We start from the raw sequence: 21,756 nt of genomic DNA, 5'->3' as shown, positions 1-21,756 counted from the left end.
TTAATCATTTTACCTGAGTAATTCTTCCATTTCTCGTTACCTGGGGGATTGTTAATGGCCGAGACTACTTCTCAGACTCTTTGCTCCCGCTCAATCAAGCCGTGGAGGCGCCAGTTTACTTTTATTGATCAGCGGGTTCCTGACAGCCTTTGCCACAAGGAAGCAGCATCATGCTTTTTTAACTTAAAGGGGAACAGATCGCCTTAAAGTTTACAGCTAAAAGCTTCTAAGCATAGCATGCAAACATTTTAGTACGCAGCTAATTGTTCTGTTTAAATAGTCCAAGCAATATTTTAGAAAGCTGCCAAACGCCGAACTCATATCCCGTGATCAGATAGCAAACCCATTTCAAATGCCTTTTTAGGCCTTTTTAATTAGACCAAGATGCACTTCATTCCCACTCGCTGACATCAAAGGTAAATAACTGTGATAAATCAAATGGAGCCCTTCTCTTTACGGAGCGCGTGAGGTGTGCCCGCGTTGCCTGCCATGTTGTCACTCTCCTCCAGCAGGGTCTGCAGAAAACCAGGCGGGCCGCGGGGCTCCCTCGAGCCACAACTCTGCTGTTCACCCGCACCTCTAAACGACCAAATTAAATGATACTCAATGCAGATGCTTCGATTTTCTCCTACATTTTCTGGGCTGAATCGCATCCTAATGTGAGAGAGTGAAACGACCCCCACGCGGAAAGCGGATCAAGCTCTCCGCGCCCTCCACTTGGTCTCAGATGCACGTTTAGGGGGTCTCGACCTCACTCCCGAAATAATTCCTTTCTGTAGGAGGAAGCTGTCTTCTTCTTCTCCTGCCAAGGTAAAGGCTGCTAAACTAGCTCCTTTTGGAAAGAGAATTATTTTTTTAAAGCAGCTGGGTTGCTCTCTGCAAGAAGATGGCAGTTTTGAGAAAACCTATTATGTGTTCAAATGCCTTTTTCCCTTTTCTTGTTTAATGTTTTTTAAAGGGCAAAAGTGAGTCTCATTTTAAGCACACAGACTCGGGCCAACGTCGCTGGGCTAATTATGACTTTGCTCACCCAAGATTCCCAAATATCCGAGACGACTCACTCAGAAGGGAGCTTTACTCTTCCAAGAATTGTGAATTCAGAAGCCGGTCCCCTCCACCCCCAATCTGTGATGGAAAAAAACACCCCAACTTGTTCGGCGAAGTGCTTTTTATTCTTCCCGCCAGTGACCTCAATTAAGAGACTCAGAACGGGGCGGGGAGGAGTCCCCTCTGTCCCCAGGGCGCCTTCAGTCCAGAAGGCAAGCCGAGTTTGGTAGCCCCAGCCACGCTGGCCTCCCGCTTCTCAGCACTGGCACACGCCAGCCACTGTCGCCACCACCGCCCGAGCGAAGCTGGCAGCCCCCTAGGACCGAGGCCCCGCAGGAAGGCTGGGGCGCCCAGCACACCGGCGCCGGCTCCAGCTGCCAGCGACCTATGTGGACTGCGCGCCAGCTCCGCAGCTCCCGCTGGACTCGGGGCTCTCCCGGCTTGGCGCGGCTTGGCGCGGCTTGGCGCGGCGGCGCGCTCCACCAGCTCTTCTCAAACGTACAGTTTATTTATAGGGAGCTAAATTCTCCAACGGGGTGGGGTGAGGGGCAACGAATTGTGTCCAGCCCTCTCGGCGGCTCACTCCCTGCGCCACAGATCTCATTTGATTAACAAGCAACAGACAAGAGCGAACCGAACCGGGTCAGGGGCCCTGCTTGGGCCGGGGATGGAGGGGGAGCGCGGTGCTGCGTCTGCCGGGGAAGGAGGGATAAGGGTGACGGTCCGGGAGGATGGCTGCCGTGGTTCTTAGCTGAAGTGAAGAGTCACCGGCCAAGAGCCGGATGAATGACCACCTCTGGGGCGCTTTCTCCTTTCCGTTCTTCCTTCCACTACCCGAGAAGAAGAGAGAAAGACAGAGAAACTGACTGACAAACCCAGGGCGAAGAGACAAAGAGGGAGGGGGGAGGAGGCGAAAAAGAATATGAATACGAATATTATATTCAAGATATGAAGATATGTGAGGGAGATAAACACGCCGAGAGAATCAAATCCTGCAATCTCTACAAACACGAGAGGCGCGCAGTTCCTGGGGAGGCTCAGTTGCAGCGCCAGCACGCTCCTCTCCTTGCTCCACCCTGCCTTCTTGCCCCTGCTGGGCCTGCCCGCCTGGCCTCCCCTGACTCCTGCTGCGGCTCCGCGGGCTGGGGTACCACTTGGTCCCGCCAGTGTGTAAGTTTCCGGCTGGCCCCGCCCCGCCCCCTCCCGCGCATTGGCCCCGCCCCAAGCCCGGAGCCCGCTGGGCTGCGCGCTGATTGGCTAACGCCTGGCGTAGCCGGGCTCGGCAGCTCGGGCTTTCTCCGGCTCTCTCCAGACTCCACGGCCAGTAGTTTGCGGCATCGGCAGGAGCAGCAGCAGCAGTAGCGGCGGCGGCGGGCGCATTGGGTAGACGGACGAGCGGGCACAGACGGTAGCACGGCTCCCGCGCGCCATGCCCCGGTTGCCCGGGGGACACTGGCACCCGCGTCCCTAGCCTGGCGCGGGCCCTTGGCGCGTTACGCTCGGCGGCATTCCGGCTGAGCGGATTTATCGGCGATCCGAAACCTCCCACCCCTGCTCGCTCACACTCCCCACTCACACTCCCCACACCACACACTCACTCTTCCTTTCTCTCACACATTCACACACAGCCCGAGACAGAAAGAGACAGCGAGATAGACCTCCCGAGTGCTCGAGCGCCCGGGAGGGAGTGAGCCCAACGCAGCGCGGCCAGCGCCTCTCCAGGAGGATGGAATCAAGACTCTCCTGCAAGTAAACTTTGGCGGCGACATAACCGTCGACCGTGGCAGCTGCTGAGGCGGACCCCAGCGACATGCAACTGAGCTAGGAGGGCTTCCTACCGCGGCGGCGGCGGCGGCGGCGGCGGCGGCCCTCGGAGCGACACCCCAGCCCAGACTGAGGGAGGAGGAGAAGCCCCTGGTACTTGCGGCGTCGGCCCCGCCTCTCCTGGCCGGTACTGTTGTCGCTTTTCCTCCCCTCCTCCCCATTCCCCGCCCCCCGGGCCATTGGAAAGACCCGGACTTCTATTTTCTTGGACAAATTGCCATCGGCCTGCTTTCACAAACTTGACGTGGAGGCTCGGGCTGCGTTGGTAACTGTGATTTTCGAGACGAAAACGCCCGCAGTCCAACTGCTCTGTGGGGGTGGCTCCGTGCCCACCTCCGATCCTGGACACACGCGCCCCTCAAGCCTTCTGAAGCCAACCACACTGCAAGGGAGCGCGCTCTCGTCTCGGCAGCCTCTCTCCCCTCCCCCTTCTTCTGCCGGCCCGGGGAGAGCCATCCCGCTCAGCCGGATACTCTGGCGGCTGCGGCGCTTGACAGCAACTCAAACTCCCTCCTGCGACCCCCCTTTCTCCCCAACAGGCCTCGAAAAGGCCAGCGTGACCCCCCCGGACCCCGGAGGGCGCGTTCCAGGCGGGTCCTGTCTCCGCAGTGATCCAGGAGCACTGGGGGGAGGTCCTTGCGCATGCCAGGTGCACAGACTACGCGATAGCCAGCCCCAGTGCAGGTGCGCCGCGGCGGGCCGGGAAGTGCCTGAGAGGCTGTTACCCTCACTGCACTCCCCGCTTTCGCCTCAAGTGCGGTCAGGACTCAGCAGCGCGTCGACCCGGCCGCTCAGACGCCGTCCGACCCGCAGCCCTGCGCCGCTGCGGCCAGTCGAGCCCGGCTAACTTTGAAGGGGGAAAACTGAGTAGCCGGGCTGGAGGGAGGGGGCTCGGGGCCGCGCGGCGCTCCCTCGGCCCCCCGGAGCCCCCGGGCCCCCCGCGAGCCCTCGCCTGGTCCGCCGCAACCTCAGCATTGGAGCCGGCGCGGGTGTCCCCCCCGCGCCGCCGGACCGCCCTGGGCGGGACTCCTCCCGCGGCCTCCGGGGCCCCGGGGCGCGCGCAACAGGCGGCCCAAGTCGGCGGGAAGCTGGAGCGCCGGCGGCGTCGGCCTCGGAGGGGTGTGGAGAGGCGAGGCCAGGCAGAGCCCCGCGCAGCCATGGAGTCGCTCCTGCTGCCGGTGCTGCTGCTGTTGGCTGTACTGTGGACACAGGCGGCCGCCCTCATTAACCTCAAGTACTCGGTAGAAGAGGAGCAGCGCGCCGGGACGGTGATCGCCAACGTGGCCAAGGACGCGCGCGAGGCGGGCTTCGCACTGGACCCACGGCAGGCCTCTGCCTTTCGTGTGGTGTCCAACTCCGCTCCGCACCTGGTGGACATCAACCCCAGCTCGGGCCTGTTGGTCACCAAGCAGAAGATCGACCGTGACCTGTTGTGCCGCCAGAGCCCCAAGTGCATCATCTCGCTCGAGGTCATGTCCAGCTCAATGGAGATCTGCGTGATTAAGGTGGAGATCAAGGACCTGAATGACAACGCGCCCAGCTTCCCGGCGACACAGATTGAGCTGGAGATCTCAGAGGCGGCCAGCCCCGGGACGCGCATCCCGCTGGACAGCGCCTATGACCCGGACTCGGGCAGCTTCGGCGTGCAGACGTACGAGCTCACGCCTAACGAGCTATTTGGCCTGGAGATCAAGACGCGCGGCGACGGCTCACGCTTTGCAGAACTCGTGGTGGAGAAGAGTCTGGACCGGGAGACGCAGTCGCACTACAGCTTTCGCATCACTGCGCTCGACGGCGGTGACCCGCCGCACCTGGGCACTGTTGGCCTCAGCATCAAGGTGACCGACTCCAATGACAACAACCCTGTGTTTGGCGAGTCCACCTATTCAGTGACAGTGCCAGAGAACTCACCTCCCAACACGCCTGTCATCCGTCTCAACGCCAGTGACCCAGACGAAGGCACCAATGGCCAGGTGGTCTACTCCTTCTATGGCTACGTCAACGACCGCACTCGAGAGCTCTTCCAGATCGACCCGCACAGCGGCCTGGTCACGGTCACTGGTGCCCTAGACTATGAAGAGGGCCATGTGTACGAACTGGATGTGCAGGCCAAGGACCTGGGGCCCAACTCCATCCCGGCACACTGCAAGGTCACCGTCAGCGTTCTGGACACCAATGACAACCCGCCGGTCATCAACCTGCTGTCGGTCAACAGCGAGCTGGTGGAGGTGAGCGAGAGCGCCCCCCCGGGCTACGTGATTGCACTGGTGCGGGTGTCTGATCGAGACTCCGGCCTCAATGGGCGCGTGCAGTGCCGTTTGCTGGGCAACGTGCCCTTTCGGCTGCAGGAGTACGAAAGCTTCTCCACTATCCTGGTGGACGGACGGCTGGACCGCGAGCAGCATGACCAGTACAATCTCACGATCCAGGCGCGCGACGGCGGCGTGCCCATGCTGCAGAGTTCCAAGTCCTTTACCGTGCGCATCACTGACGAGAACGACAACCACCCGCACTTCTCCAAGCCCTACTACCAGGTCATTGTGCAGGAGAACAACACTCCCGGTGCCTATCTGCTCTCTGTGTCGGCCCGAGACCCCGACCTGGGTCTCAATGGCAGTGTTTCCTACCAGATCGTGCCGTCGCAGGTGCGGGACATGCCTGTCTTCACCTATGTCTCCATCAACCCTAACTCGGGTGACATCTATGCGCTGCGATCCTTCAACCACGAGCAGACCAAGGCATTTGAATTCAAGGTGCTGGCCAAGGACGGCGGCCTGCCCTCGCTGCAGAGCAACGCCACTGTTCGGGTCATCATCCTCGACGTCAATGACAATACCCCAGTCATCACCGCCCCACCCCTGATCAACGGCACCGCTGAAGTCTACATACCCCGCAACTCGGGCATAGGCTACCTGGTGACCGTTGTCAAAGCAGACGACTACGATGAGGGCGAGAATGGCCGGGTCACCTATGACATGACAGAGGGCGACCGCGGCTTCTTTGAAATAGACCAGGTCAATGGCGAGGTCAGAACCACTCGCACCTTCAGCGAGAGCTCCAAAGCTTCCTACGAGCTTATTGTGGTGGCCCACGACCATGGCAAGACGTCTCTCTCCGCCTCTGCGCTCGTCCTAATCTACCTATCCCCTGCTCTCGACGCCCAAGAGTCGATGGGCTCGGTGAACTTGTCCTTGATTTTCATTATCGCCCTGGGCTCCATTGCTGGCATCCTCTTTGTCACTATGATCTTTGTGGCGATCAAGTGCAAAAGAGACAACAAAGAAATCCGGACCTACAACTGCAGGTAGAGCCAACTTTTCTTTCTTTCCTTCTTTGTCTTGGGTGAATAATGTGTATCTGTGTCTCTGTGTGAAAATCCCAGTGCTTTTGTTTCCTATTTAAATGCATGCACCTTACTTACAGCGCTTCTTTTTGGAGGGAGGGGGGAGTTTATGTCAGCCCAACTTGATCAATTCTTTTGAACTGACAGTTTTCTGGAAGACAATCATTTACTGTTCAATGGATTCTGTCACATAATGATGATGAGCAGAAAAGCAATTATCATTTTAAAATTTGCACAGCTGTCTCCATGAAGTTATGGCAGAAGAAATTTAATATGAGAGAGAGAGAATGATTGATTGATTTTTAGCAGAACCTTGAAGTACCGCAACTTGATTTGGGGGCTGTAGTGTTTTGGGGACAGGTACTGAAAGGAAAGGGAGTACTGGCAGCTGCCTTGTCCTGTTGTAGAGAGAAACTCTGAAGAAAGCCTGTGAGTGGGAGTCTAAGGTAGGAAACAGAGTTGGGGGAAGAGAGAACAGGAATGTGTGGGGAAGCAGGTGATTAGAGTTTTTTAGTGTGTTCTTGGCTTATTTTGTATCCAGTCCCCAAACATCTGGCTATGTGAAGTGAAATTCTACCAGTCATCTATATGTTTTCAAATATCTGGTTATTGGGTAGAGACCAAACATCCCAATGAGGAACAGGACTTTTGCATCCAGATGTTTCACTAAAAGTAGCAATCTTCTGGAGTTGATGGTTCTTTCCTCTAATGTGGAACTCTGCTGTGGCCCTAAGAGCTGGTCCCTACCAGTGGATGTCACTATGGGCTATGGTGTTACAGTTTCCCTTGAAATGTGTGCAGGATCTGTGTGTGGTATGCCTGAGAGAGAGGGAGGTGGGGGAAGGAGGGAGGGAGGGAGGGAGGGAGGGAGATAGAGAGAGAGAGAGAGAGGGAGGGAGGGGGACTAGAAATGTGGAAACTGGAATGACACATAGTAATTTTTTTTAAAAAAAGATTTCCTGATAAGCACTTTGGAGGGTCTTGCTGAAGCCCTTCCTTACAATATCCAATTTAGGATAATACATGTAATTTTTTTTCAGCAGTGTCTCATTGAAACGGTTGAAAAAAAAGTTGTTTCTTTAGTTTGCTGAAAATGAATGATGCTGCTATTTCCAACCAAGGTGTATGTGTGCTTTCAATACACCTACACATCCAGCGTGTCTTTTGTGCCATCTGTGCTTGCATATTAATCAGTCATAATATGTTCCTGTAGGTCCAATTTGTATTTGACATCAACAGAAATGCACACTTCTGTGAATCAGAGCCCCCTGAATATGGAACAGCCATGCAATTATTGTTTCCCTTTTACTATTCTCTGCGTTACACAAGTTAGTAGACAAATGCTAACCACACATGAATATCAATCAGGTGCCATAAAAGAGCAGCTGCAATGCCTCATAAATGCTTTAATCCTGTTGCTAGTGAAATGGCCATGACTTTTCTTTCCTTCAGCTCCGAGTCATTTCAGATGGGAGAAATGGAAATTAATATTACTCTTACCTTTGAAACCTGTGACTGCCAGTGGCAATTTTTATAAGAGAAAAATGAGGGGTCTATAAAATTTTATTTATATGGAGATAATGATAGAGGGGACTCTTTTAAGCCATTTCCTCAGCATAAAGTAAATGCATAAGACCCTTTCCTTGATGAAAAGAAATCAGGTTTAAATAGAGATACTGAAGGCTTTGCCACCTCTTGGTGATGTATGACTCAAAGTGAGAGCTCTTTCTGAGAGCTTGCCAGGGAGATCATTAAACAGGGAGGAGAGCATTTGAAATGAAAAGAAAAAAAACAGAAAAAGTGAATCTCAGTGCTCTCCAACTTCACTCATATGTGTATTTTGTAAAGAGCTCTGTTTCCTGCCCTGGTTTGGGATTAATGAAGTACAGTTTAATTAAATAATTGCTCGATACAGAAAGGGCTGTGCAATGAATGCCTCAGCTGAATAATTGGACGGGGCATTGCCAAACTTACCCATCGTGGGTAAACAAAATGATTAGAACTTCCCATTGGTTCTAAACGATTAGAAAAGAAAATCAACCCCAGTCCTGGGGTCTTTGGGATTTTATCTGCTCCCAAGCCCCAGTAGCATCAGCTTGCCCTCACTGCAAGTCTGCCTGAGCACAGAGCGAAAGGGTGAGGGGAACGCAACTGCTCAGCTCTAGGAAGATCCCTGGGACAGAGCAAGAATGTGCCTCTGGAGATATGCAATCTCCTGGTCTGCTCACTTTTTAGAAACCTAAAGTTTAAGAGCTTGTCTTTCCGTCTATTAAGCAGAGGTTTCTTGTTCTCAGCCTCTGCAGAGCCTCTTCCTGAAATGCATTCATTTATGATACTTGCGAGATGATCTGCACTTGCTGCTTGAATTGGGCTCCCTTTTTATATGCAGACAATTAGCTTTGTCGAGGGAGAATACAGGCACAGTCTTTCCCTTGTAAAGATCAACCTGTATTATTTATTAACCCTATTGTTTTGCTGATTATTGCTCAGAAATGGAATTTCCAGACAATAAGCTGAATCATTATGTGCAAAGTAATAAATGACTTTGAGAATCTGGCTACATTTAAATGTATTTCTTTCGACAAGTCTCTTAATGCTTGGTGTCTTCGGTGCACGTTGCTGGGTCTGTGTCAGTGTTCATTAAATTGAGCTCTTTATGTTCCAGTGGCAGCACAGCTGCTTGTAGGTACACCTGAATGGAGAAGGATGCTGAATGCGCTAACCTTTAAATTCCTTTGCAGTAATTGTTTAACCATCACTTGTCTCCTCAGCTGTTTTAAAAAAGGACAAAACAGCAAGTGTCTGCATTGCATCTTGGTTTCTCCCATTAGCGAGGAGCAAGACAAAAAGGCTGAGGAGAAAGTGAGCCTGAGGGGAAAGAGGTAAAAAGTCTTTTCCCCTCCTTCAAATGGGTTTGGCTATCAGATTTCTTGAGGAGAGGTGGGGGGTGGGGTGGGGAGCAGAAGGGAGCAGGGCTAGGGCAGGGGGAAGGAGGGTGTGGAGGAGAGGAGCTGAGGATTTGTCAAAGGACAGGGTCTGATTTGCTCCAGTTCAAAACCGATCAGTTCAGTCATCAAGGAACCTGATTGGGGGTGTTCGTCACATGGCAATTGCTTGGAGGAGCTGGAAAGGGGATTCGTTTTGATTTCTTTCTATCTCTTCTTCTGTTAAATTAGGAGTAGCTTCTTATTTCACCCAGGAGTTCCTTTGGGTTCCAAAAAAGCTCCAGGTTTGAGCATTTTCATGCTTTCTCTCCCATAGGCTCAACTTTCCTCGTCCCCACACCCCTGTTAAATGGCCACTCACAATGAGAAATTCCAAATCTAAAGTATAGAAACGTTGGGGGGGGGTAGTGGGAGGTTACTATGTTTAATATAAAAACTTTACAGCTCTCAGCTTGTTTTCACATGTAGAAAGCACAGGGAGAAACCTGATGATGTAATGCACCAGAATAAGAAGCTGGAGCGGAGATGGGGTGCAGCCCTCTGGGATGCTTAATGTTTATTAATCGATGCATGGTTTGGGAGGGCGTTAGCGATACATGCTGCCTTTTCTGTCACATAGAATCGCTGAGTACTCCTATGGGCATCAAAAGAAATCAAGCAAGAAGAAAAAAATCAATAAGAATGACATCCGCCTGGTGCCCCGGGATGTGGAGGAGACAGACAAGATGAACGTTGTCAGTTGCTCCTCCCTGACCTCGTCCCTCAACTATTTCGACTACCACCAGCAGACCCTTCCTCTGGGCTGCCGCCGCTCTGAGAGCACTTTCTTGAATGTGGAGAACCAGAATACCCGCAATACCAGCGCCAACCACATCTACCATCACTCTTTCAACAGCCAGGGCCCCCAGCAACCAGACCTGATCATCAACGGTGTGCCTCTGCCCGAGGTGAGTGCAGCTAAGCGGCTCTGTGCGGTCCTCCCAGGCCTCTTTCCCATGCTGCTTGCTGGACCCCATCAGCCTCTATGGTGGCACATTCCCTGGCAGGGGTGGGAGAACTTCTCTGCCTAAGCCCATTTCCGAAGTCAGGGTTTGCTACCAGTGCTTCTTGGGGCAGAGGGTAACCCAACATATTGAGCCTTTGTAGGGGTGGATGTTGGGAGTGGGAGCTCAAGGTCTGAGCCTTTGAAATATCTGTATGGTATTTTGGCGTAATACGAATTGTACCACCTGTTGCAAATACAGTACGCTTGCCAGCCTGTTGTACCAGTACTACAGTTAAAGTGGCTAAGAATCAACAAGCAGTCTTAAAGATGGATGAGCCCTAGAATGCTCGGGGGCCAGTTTCCTAGTGTGAGAGTGATTCAGCCTCCTGAAGCCCCCTTTTGCTTTTTCTTTGGTCATATACGTGCTTTGCTGAGAATATGGATGGGCCGGTTAAAGGGAGGCAAACAAAAATATAAAAAAGCCACATTGCTATTTCTTAATAGTTCTTATGGTGACATTTGACAAATGAGGAGGTTGAAACTGTCACTAATAATGAAAATTTCAGGAATTAACTATGTATTTGAGTTAGCTCTGTTTCTCTTTACCAGGAATGAATGTTTTCAAATGGAAGCATTTTTTTTTTTTGACACTACATGGTCCGGTGTTTGCTGGCTATTGAAATATTTCAGGGTAGTAGGGTAGTAATGTGGATGATGGTAGGTTGGTGGCTGGGTGGAAGGCTATAAATAACAGCTCTTAAGTTAATTTCATTTTTCCTTGAATTGCTTAAGTCCCTCTTTGGTTGGAAATTTAATGCACTGGGAGGCATATGCCCTCTTCCAGGCCACTAATGAAAGGAATACTACATACTTGGAGACCACTTCACAACCATTGTCTTCTTTGATCCTTACAGTCAGGTATCTTAATAGGTTGTCCTTCAGTAGATGATGAATGGAGGTCCAGAGATGCTAAGGGACTTGTTCAGACTCACAGGGCAGGGATATCAAGAGAGAGAGAGAGGAAGGACTAGATTGCAGGGCTCTATAACTCTGGCGAGTGCTGTTTCAGTGACACTTCCCTGCCTCAGAAATAATTCAGCCTGACATACCTGGGCTGGGATGCGTATAAAATGGCCTCATAGTATTTATATCAATTTCATAGGGCAAAGGGTTTTAGGACCACTTTTATCGACTGCTCCTCTTAGTTCCTGAAAAATATTTCTCATCAGAATTAATGGGGCCAAAAAGCAGTGCTTTTCATGAGAAACTGATGATTTTCTTCTAGCAACAGAGACACCAATATTGTCAATCTATAAATCTATAAATAAGGATTTATTGAAAATCCAGTATTATGCTAGGTAGGCTCAGTTATAATTATGAATATCAGTGGATACTACTAGGGACTAGACCATAGACTTTCTGGAGGACTACTCATGGACCACCAAGAGTTCAACAATGGAGAGGGAGAGGTAGTGCTATGTAGTGGAATCAGATACACCATGATTTTGAATCTGGGGGACATGTCTTGCTATGGTATCCCTCTGAATCTCTGTTTCCTCATCTACAAAATGGGTACATCTGTCATGCAAGGTTGGTCCAAGGAATAATATGACATTATATAATGTAAGGGGTCTGACACATAGGTACCCCCTGAATCGTAGATCTCTTCACCAGACAGTAATTGGAGGGTGACTATTGTAATGGCCTGCATACCTGAGTGTAACTCCCTAGGCACTTATAACCAAAGAGGAATTTAGGCTGGTTCTGTATAGAGAAGGTCTACAAAGTGGTGCTGTTAGAGTATTCATACTGGACTTTTAAACAATGGAGGTAAAAAATGCCAAGGTTTTGGGTTAGGTGCTGACTGCTGCTGCCTGTGGAGATGGACAAAAGAATTGAATCCTGAGGGCTTGGTGACTATGCAATCAATTCAAAGTAGTAGAGAAACATAAGCCCTGGTGTCTATGGGATGTGTTGAGGGGGCAAGAGATATATGACTATGTCTGCATGGTTTACTTGAGAGCTTGGTGTTCTTTCTGAGATTCTCCTGTGGACAAAACGAAACAAAGTATTGCTTCAGTTATTTAGAAAAGCCATTGAAAGTCTGAATTCTGATCCTATCTCTGACTCACAAAGCAAGATACTCTCTTATTTAACAAAGTCATGCAGACCTAGCGTCTAGGGCTAGTCAGGGTCAAGACAGCATATATTAGGCACGGTGAGGTTGTGTATTTCTAATATGCAGTCCTGGAGAGTTCAACTGACAAACCCATTCAGAAAGGAGAGAGACCCACTCACAGCAGAGCATGAATCAGGCCATTTAAACCTGCATCTGTCACAAAGTCCTGCATGGGGAAAATGACACTTCTCCTTTTCTTCCCATACCAGAGGCCCTTGAACATGGACTAGGTAGAATACTTAGGTACAGTGAAATCTGTAGAGGAGTAGGGATGATTGATTCATACATTCAACTAATATTTGTTGTGTGTCTATTCTTTGTAAGGTTCTGCTGAGGCTCTGGTGTTAGAGAAATGAAAAAGATGTCCTCTGATCTCAAACAATGCACATTCTAATGGGGGAGATAAGCAAATAGGTGATTTGCGGTATGGAGTGATAAATGCTATTATCAGGTACAATGGGAAAGTCTCCATTACTAGGATAATAATATCAAAATGTATTTCCTACCTTTTCTTTATCTTTTTCCTAATTAATTAATTAATCCATCTAAGAAACCAACAGTTATTAAGCAATTATAGCACAGAGTGTTAAGTGCTACCGTGTGATACATATAAGATTCTGTGCAAATTTCTCTATTAAATCTTATTATGTCATGTACATTTTTCTCTATATTATTTCATTAAACCATTTTTTAAATTTGTTCATTAACCCAACCCAGGAGCATTTATTGCACACTTAGAACACGCCAGACACTGTATAACTTGCCGAGGGTACAAAAATAAAACACTTGATCCTTGACCCCAGGGAGCTTACAGGGAGACAGACAAGTAAACAGGTCATTTCAGTTCAGGAGAACATCTCTTTACTGAGCACATGTTACATTCTTACTCACCAGTCTGGGACCAAAGGTCACTACGCATTAGGTTCCTTTGCTGGGCTACCTTGTGGACAAACTCACTCCCTTCATTAGCTGCAGCGTCGGTTACAGGGCTTACTGGCAATGGCATTACAGAGGAGTGAGAACTGCTCCCCTCACAGCGCTGCATCACACTTTGAAGTTTATCACCATGGCATTAAATCAAATCACTAAGCATTGTTTGAGTGTCCACTGTGTGCTCAGCTGTGTGGCAGGTACCATGGGGATCCCAAATAAATATAAGATGTAGCATCTGCCTTCAGAGTTCATAGTCTGGTTGGGGAGCTAAGATCACCCACATGATTTCCCTGTAAGCAACACAAAAGGGTTTCTAACCTCGAGTCACTTTGCAGCCTGCCTAGTACTCTCCTGCTCCTCCTTCCCTGGCAGTGCAGCCATCATTTATATGTAGATTTACTGTTGAGCTCTCAAGTTTGGTGCTCATGTGAGGGTAACTTTTGCATCAGTGTGCAGACCTAGCCACATTTGAACATTGTTGGCTCTAGAAACTGAAGGGAACGTGACTTTAAAGGCAGTTAGGTAGGAAAAGGCAAAGGGAATGGAGCACCGAAACATTCAATATTAAAAAACTCAAATTAAAAAATGCCTCACCGAAGAGACTGGATGTTTGACCATTTCACCCCTCCTGAAGGCAGGAAGAGGTCCCACCCAAGTCTCTATTACCAGCAGAATAAGTGAGTTGCACTGGAACTCAGCCTTTAGAATTATGGAGACCATCTTGCCTGGAATTCTTTATCTTCATTTACCTGTCCTCTGATGTTGGTCAGGAGATCAGCTGTGTGGATTTTGTGGTTTTGTACACAAATTTGAGGAGGGAACGTGGAGAATGCTTTTGCTGTTTACAGAAGACTTCTGTAGAATTAGTGATGTCAAGTATCTCTTAAATATTTTAAATTGAAGGTGAGATTTGCATTCTTTGGCATCCTGGCTTATTTAGCCCATAGACTTAGTGTATATGTAAGTGAATGTGTGTGTGTGTGTGTGTGTGTGTGTGTGTGCACATGCATATGGGTGTATGGGGTGGGGGGAGAGTGAAGAGAGGGGAAAGGAGGTTGAAAAAATAGATAATGGAGAAGAAAGTAAGTAGTTTTGTCAGTTTGCTAAGATTTTTCTAAACTTAGTCCAGTTTTTTTAGAGACTCCTCAGTACGGCAAATAATTTTTCTTCCAATCTTATGGAATGGTGGCACGCCTCCTGGGTGTCTCTGTATGCTACAAAGTATTACTCCTTTGTACATCAGCATTCCTGCATTACCCTTTTTGTCACCCAGGCCATGGTCATTGTTGAAGGAAGAAAATGAAACTCATTTCTTCTGCTGGTAATGGAGACTTGGGTGGGACCTCTTCCTGCCTTCAGGAGGGGTGAAATGGCCAAACATCCAGTCTCTTTGGTGAGATATTTTTTAATTTGAGTTTTAAAATATTGAATGTTTCAGAGCTGACAATTCTAAGAGAGTGACAGTGGGCAAGAGCTTCCAGAATTCTAGTCATAGAGTGCATAGAGATTTAATTTTGGTTTCAAACTCCATCTTGAGTTCTCTCTTTTTATTTCTCCTTCTTTCACTAGCAAACTGTAACATCTTTTTTTTTTTAATTTAATTAATTAATTAATTAATTTATTTATGGCTGTGTTGGGTCTTCGTTTCTGTGCGAGGGCTTTCTCTAGTTGCGGCAAGCGGGGGCCACTCCTCATCGCGGTGCGCGGGCCTCTCACCACCGCGGCCTCTCCCGTTGCGGAGCACAGGCTCCAGACGCGCAGGCTCAGCAATTGTGGCTCATGGGCCCAGCTGCTCCACGGCATGTGGGATCCTCCCAGACCAGGGCCCGAACCTGTGTCCTCTGCACCGGCAGGCAGATTCTCAACCACTGCGCCACCAGGGAAGCCCTGTAACATCTTTGATACAAGACATCCTCAGGGTGTGTGCGTGGTCTGCTATGGTCACTCACGGAGCAATTTCATAAGTAGCAGCGCGGTAGCAGTGGATGAGTTTGCAGGACAAGGATGTATGTGGCAGACCGAATTGAATGCTTCCAATTATCCTACCGAAAGTCTCAGTGCGTGTTATCTTAGTGCAAATAATGAAACTAAAACATCAGTTAGGCTTTGAAGAAAAATAAGAAAGAAATAGCATGCTTTGGTTCCTAACAAGAGTTTTAAAAGTTAGGGATTTGCAGTGATTTGAGTGAAACTCTGAGCTAAGGAGCTAGAAAAGCAGCCACAAACCTATGAGGTGTCAGATTCAGAAGTCACTAGAAAATTAATAGGTACAATGAGGCTGGTTAGGATAGCAAGGTAATGACACAAATCGCCCCCTCCAATTAAAACAAACCAACAAATGCCTCAGCAAGCAATTTTATTATTCCTTGTTTTGACAGGGTCTTGGAACCATCTGAGTCTTATCCCTAAGGGTCAAAAGTACCCCTCAGGCTGCAGAAGGAAGCAATGGAAAACAGTGCAGCCCACATCTTTTCAAGCTCACTCCAGTTTTCTTAAAAATCAAAGGCTCCACTTTTACTGAGAGACAGTCTAGGGCCACCCATTGCCTACATTGCATCTTATTGGCCCGTTTCACATCTAGTCTAAGCAGTGCGTTTCCCATGGGGATCCGCTTGCAAGATGTGTTCCAGAATAAACTGTTCCTCTGTCATCTCCATGCAACTGCTGCAGAACTGAGTTAGTTTACATTAGTATTTGCTAATTTATTATTATCATTCCTTATTGGCAATTAACTGGTTACCTTAGAGATCACCTCTCTCCCCATACACCTTCACTAAAGTTGAGCTCAGCCAGAGAGCTTGCTAATGATCCTGAGATTTCTCTCGCTAGGGGACTGGAGGCAGGACATTTTCCATAGAGGGTTCTGAGGCTTTGGAATTCCTCTTATCAGAGGACCACTTGTTTTGGGTCCCAGTAACCCTACCTGGTTTTTCTCTGTCAGTCAGATTTATAAGGTGGGAGGAGCTGCAGACCTCTCTTCCCCTAACCTTGCCCTAGTCTTTGCTGTGGCTTTGGTATACCATGCCCTGCGGCTGAAGCAGTGGGGTTGGGGGATTGCTTGTTCGGAACTGGAAGACTGAAAGAGGATGAAGCCACCTCCTGGCAAAGCTGGAGTCTTTCAGTTATGGTGCTGCAGTGGATCTGAGGCATCTGCTTGGAGTTTGAGATGTTGACCCCTCTGCATGTGTATCTCAGTTTCTAGGGCTTAGGGGAGGCCAAGCTTGGCTGGATCAAGTGTCTCAGATGTGGGTAAATGAAGCCATTTGTACAAGAGGCCTGTGTATAAGAGGCGGGAGGCTGGCTCTGGAGCAGCCGTTTTCCCCCACTGAGAGGAGGCTTGATTTCTTGATGTGTGACTGGTTGGCCTTTAATGTGAGCCTCATTTACTTCGAACAATTGATAGGCTTGAAGTGAAAGTCCCAGAGGATCAGTTGTTTGTAGAGGGAAGTGCTCTTCAGGTTACATTTCCTCTTTGGCTGTTGTGTAGTTAGGAGTGGTTTTTGTGGCGGCTGCATGGTGAGGGTCACTCTGCTTCCAGTGGGTGTACCCAGGCTGCTAGTGCCTTCCTATGTCCCCCCAGGGAACCAGGAGCAAAGTACTGCAGCCTGAAACTGGAGAACAGCTCTGCCAGCTCTAGGAACTTGGGCTCCCATGAGGAAATCTCATTTGCCATCATTCAGCAGCATTCAGGATTTTGCTTCAGGATACTGGTTAGGACCACACAGCGCCACAGCACTCCTGGAAGAGGTGTCAGAAGGGACCAGTATTTCTACTCTATAATCATGAAAATGGAGTTGCAGAGAAGGCAGATGAGTCGCCCAGGCACACATCATTTGGGGCCAAACTGGGTCCCTTTGGATTGATAGCAGTTCCTCTGTTGCAGTTTCCAAGTGCTTTCTGTCACGTAACAGAAAACTTGATTGGATTCCACAAGAAGACCTGTGGCTATACCTTTGGCCGGTAGTTGTGTTCCTGAAAAGTTGTGCCTCAGGAAAGTGTTTGTTTTGTAAATTAGACCCCATGTTAACCACAGTGGTGGCATTCCATATAGAAACACTGTGGTGGATTCTTTCATAAAGGAAAAAGCCCTTGTGTAATGTGAATAATCTACTCCTTACCAATTTCCTTTGTAAGTCTGGATTTTTCACATATCTTGTTTGCTTAAAGTGCAATTCCTCACATTGGCAAGATTTACAAAGCCTTTGAAAGATGGGCTAATTCATTATTCCCTTGACTTCTCACTGTTTAGCCTTCCTGGTTGAATCTCACTTAATTAAAAAATGTGATTATGTAATATCTAAAATACATGGTGTCCAGAGAAGACAGATAATATCTCCCAGATTTAACAAATGTTAACATTTCATATTTGCTCCAGATTAAAAAAAAATTAAAGGTTACAGCTATCCTCTTCCCATCCTATTCCTCTCCCTCTATCCATTCTTTGTAAGTCTGTAGCTGGAAGAACAGAAACCCATCAGGAATGTTTTTGGTGCATTCTGTCTTAGCCTCTTGAGCTCGCTTCTGAAAGAGATGGCTCTCATTTTGCAGCCCCAGGTCCTAAAAGCTCCCCAAGTCAATATGGGTTTCCTGGATTGAGTAGAGCCTGGGAATTACTTTGGAAAATGAGAAGGCTCTCTTAAACTTGCTTTAAATTCAGCCTTTGGTAGTATATAAAGATGTTAAAAAAAATTCAGCCTTTGGGGACGGAGAAAATTACTTTTTGGAAAGAAAATAAGTGAGAGTGAGAGTTAGACAGATTGACAGACAGACAGGTGTCAGGGGCAGCTATCTTGAGTTTTGAGCAGACCATTTGGGATTGAAGCAGGCAAGAAGCTTGGTGTGAAGCCTGCATTCTCCTTGAGCTCAGTGTTCATGGATTAGCACTGGGGCTTCTTCATGTCTCTGAATGCCAGGGTGGCCGGTTTTCAGCTTCTCCCACCGGGACCCATCTGGCCACTGTTCTGTGGCAAGCTGCTCTCCCTCACTGCCACCAGCACTGGTCTTGGCAGTCTCTGCTTTCTGGATAATTTTTGCTCGTAAATTTGATTTCCAGAGCATGAAGGGCACTTCATCTCAGATTGTGTAGTTTGCTCTTCTGAACAAAATGGATTCCCTGTGTACGCTGGTGGGAAGATAAGTTCAATCCAGAGGCCAGACTCTCCCTTTAGGGGATTGTGTGTGTGTGTGTGTGTGTGTGTGTGTGTGCGCGCGCGCGAGAGAGAGAGAGAGAGAGAGAGAGAGAGAGAGAGAGAGAGAGAAGAGGAGAGGACATATCTACTTGTCTCACCCACTTATTCTGCCTCTGAGGTGATGGAGCCTTTCTGAGCTGGCCTGATTGTATACATATCTATGAGCTTAGCTTCTCAGAGCCCCCCTCCGCACTGTGACACTGCTGGTTATCTCCCTAAGGAAATGCTTATAAGCCTCATCACAGCAGGGTGTGATCCCCCAAATGTGAGGCCAGGGCACCCCAATTTTATATAGCCCAGGGACAGATATCCTGGGGACTATTTTTAATTGAGAGCTCTGAGTAGGAAGCAGCCAAATAAACATTGCTGTGCATACAACCTAGCTTAAGAAAACCTTACAGGGAATCTCAGTTCCTTGGAAATGATTTTCTGAGTCTCAGTTTCTCTTTTTGTCATTTTTGGGCATAATGCTGTTTAAAGTCTTCCTCTTTAATTCACTTGGCTCAAGGAAATCTGGTTTGGGCTGCCTATGTGTACAGGTACTTTGCTATAAAACCATATCTTTTCTGAGTGAGATGTATGAGTAGGGAGACTAGATCAGACTGCATTCATAGGGATTGACTTAACCTTTAAGCAACTTTTTTTTATAACTAAAGATGCCTGTAATCTAGCATTCATATTTGAAACTTGACATGCTTGAGGGATACAGGGCTCTGGAAATGCAGGGACAAGCAGAGGCATCTGGCTATAGGTAATGTTGAATGACTTGTTGGAAGATTGATTCCCTTCTCTGTGCTGCCAGGCACAGAGGCCATGGTGAGGACACAGGCACGCTGCCCTCAGAAGACTGTCACTGACTCTGATCTTGCCATCCTGGTCATTTCTTTATTTAGTGCATTTCCATTTTCTCAAGTATAGACTTTCGAGTGATGGAGTATGCTAATGGCAACATTTGTTCCTAAGACCTTAGGGGAGAGAACATGATGGCATTAGTATTAAATAATGTCTTTTTCATGGTGAGATTTTGCCTGATTTTTTAATTGCAAAACAATTTATGATAGTTATGGCTCTTTAGAAACAACTCTCAAATGCTATATATGAAACACCAATTTTCTGTGTGGCTTGTGAGCCTGCTAATGGGATGTGTGTCCTTACATCTCTAGGTCACTCTTTCTAATTTTGCCTCTACTGGTAATTCTTTAGAAACGGAAAAAGGTGTGTGCTTTGTTGCAGCAAGAAATACAATAAGGAAATGCCTGAAATGGAAAGAAAGTTAAACTGCTTTTGCACGAACTCTATGTAGGGGCCTGATAGAGCAAAATCTTATAAAACTGGTAAAACTTGGTGTTTGCACATCTGATCATCTAGCGCCCTCAAGAAGTGATCATGGAAGGTGGAGAAAAACTGAACTGTAAGGGTTCATCCGGAACTGCAAAGGTTTGTGGCTGTGCATGGTGTCATATTTGGAGTCAAATATGTGTGTGACACTTGCAATACCTTGCTTTCCTCACCCTTTGAGCCTAGCAAGCTCCATTGGGACAGTTATCCCTAATGTGTGTGTCACCCCTAGTCACTGTATTCCCAAAGATAATCTAGAAATCTGTAATTCTGGGATAGGGGAGGAGGAGGTCACTAGCAAAACAGGTGAAACAGAGTTAAAAACCTCACAAAAGAGAAGCTTTAGTTTATTGAAATGTATTATTACTTAGGAAACCAGACTCCAAGACATTGAGAATTCTGAAAAATCCAAACAGATGCCAAACGGCACCAATCCTGGAACAAACATATAAGGAGACTGGGTCAGGGGATCTCCAAGTTCTTTTGCAGCTCTGAGTGTAATTTGAATTTTGCAGTATTGGTTTGAAGGGTTTCATATAACTGCATTAAGGTTTGAGTCTATGATGACAATGGCTGCTCCAATAGCTACCACAATGGTGGTATTGAGACTAAGGGACTTAGCTATGACAGGTGACACAATAGATACGGCCCTTTAGCTTTTACATGAGGGCAAGATATTCTATGTCTAATGTGAGTTGTATGTACAGCAAAAGTCAGTAGCCTACCTATTCAAATGGGTCTCCTTGTCCAACGTGAGTTCTGTCATAAAGGCAGCAATGAGTACATTAACCTTGCTTCAGTTGGTCTGTACTTGTTTTAGGGATGAGTAGGAGATACACTTCTCTTGCCTGGCCAGCTAGACCTTTCAGAAGAACACAAATTCACTTAAGTATAAATTATGTTGATTATCACGCTACCGAAAAATTCACAGAGCTGTAAGTCACCAAGACCTCCTTTTGAAGTTAGGTATTCTTGAGAACTGTTTTGTATATCATGATAAATTATCTAGCCTTTCATACTTTTGAAGGCCAATACTATGGAAATAAGCAGCTTTTTATTCCATTCTAAGGTCAGTCTAACTAAATTATGCAACTTCTAATGCAATTGCTTGAAGCTTCAACTTTGAAAGTTTTCTCATTTTAATACCTTGCAACAGAGATAAATATTTTTTAGCTACTATTCATGCTTAACAATATATTTCCGTGATTGTCATTTTTTTGGTGGCATTTGTTGGCATGAGAGGCAGTTCACCATGGCTTTGCTTATTTTGCTGTTTGCTATATATAGATAATCAGCAAAGAGCCAGAATTCAATAAAAACATGTATTTTTGTTGTTGTTGTTATTTTTTAATTTCAGGACATAGGAGGCTAACTGAGCCCTACAGAATCAATATATACGGGGCACTTGGGGTTTTTCTTGAGAATCAAAAATGAGTTAGATTTTCTTTTAAAGCAGATTTGATTCCAGAATTATTAAACTCAATGCATGTTGGAGGCTGGCGGATTGCATTTAGCAGGATTTGGGGCACTATCTGTAACAAAGCAATCTACTTCTTTCAGAGAGTAAACTGCTATTTCAGGGGAAGGATAGGTCACTAGGGGAGCTTTTGGGAAGTTCTGTTTTACTTTTAAGCCCCCTAAAGAATATTTTTCAGGGGCTCCTTGAAGGCAGGGCCAATTCTGTGCAATTCCTTCTGTACAGTGTCAGGTGTTATTGTGTTTTGTTACCCGTGAGTTATATAGTTTCTGTGGTGGTTACTGTGCCCTGATCTTAAAGGGTATTCATTTATTCTAGGTAAAGCCTGGCCCTCTATGTGGATTACTTCCAGACTTTAGTGAATGGACTTACTGTTTAGTTAGTTAGACTTTTTTTCAAAAAGATATTTTGGCTTGAAAATATTCACCCATTCATCCATCCACCAAATATTTGTAGATCATCCTTTATTGACCAGCCAGTACTCAGCTCTGAGGGA

At 47.5% G+C, this 21,756-nt stretch overlaps 1 protein-coding gene across 3 annotated transcripts in view; it reads left to right on the top strand.

The window, feature by feature from the left end:
- Nucleotides 1-4,028: 4,028 nt before the first annotated feature.
- PCDH19 (protocadherin 19) overlaps nucleotides 4,029-21,756 on the top strand; it is a 104,650-nt gene continuing 86,922 nt past the window's right edge. For 2 of the 3 annotated variants that reach the window (XM_068533544.1, XM_068533545.1), the window contains exons 1-2: nucleotides 4,029-6,175; nucleotides 9,779-10,106. In XM_068533544.1, coding sequence (XP_068389645.1) covers nucleotides 4,029-6,175; nucleotides 9,779-10,106 — 2,475 coding nt within the window. Of the gene's footprint in view, nucleotides 6,176-8,955; nucleotides 9,097-9,778; nucleotides 10,107-21,756 lie in introns of all 3 variants that reach the window. The other variant, XM_068533543.1, reaches the window with a different exon arrangement.

Source organism: Eschrichtius robustus, chromosome X (assembly GCF_028021215.1).
Source record: "Eschrichtius robustus isolate mEscRob2 chromosome X, mEscRob2.pri, whole genome shotgun sequence".
Lineage (NCBI taxonomy): Eukaryota > Metazoa > Chordata > Mammalia > Artiodactyla > Eschrichtiidae > Eschrichtius > Eschrichtius robustus.
This window is presented reverse-complemented; position numbering and strand designations above follow the sequence as displayed.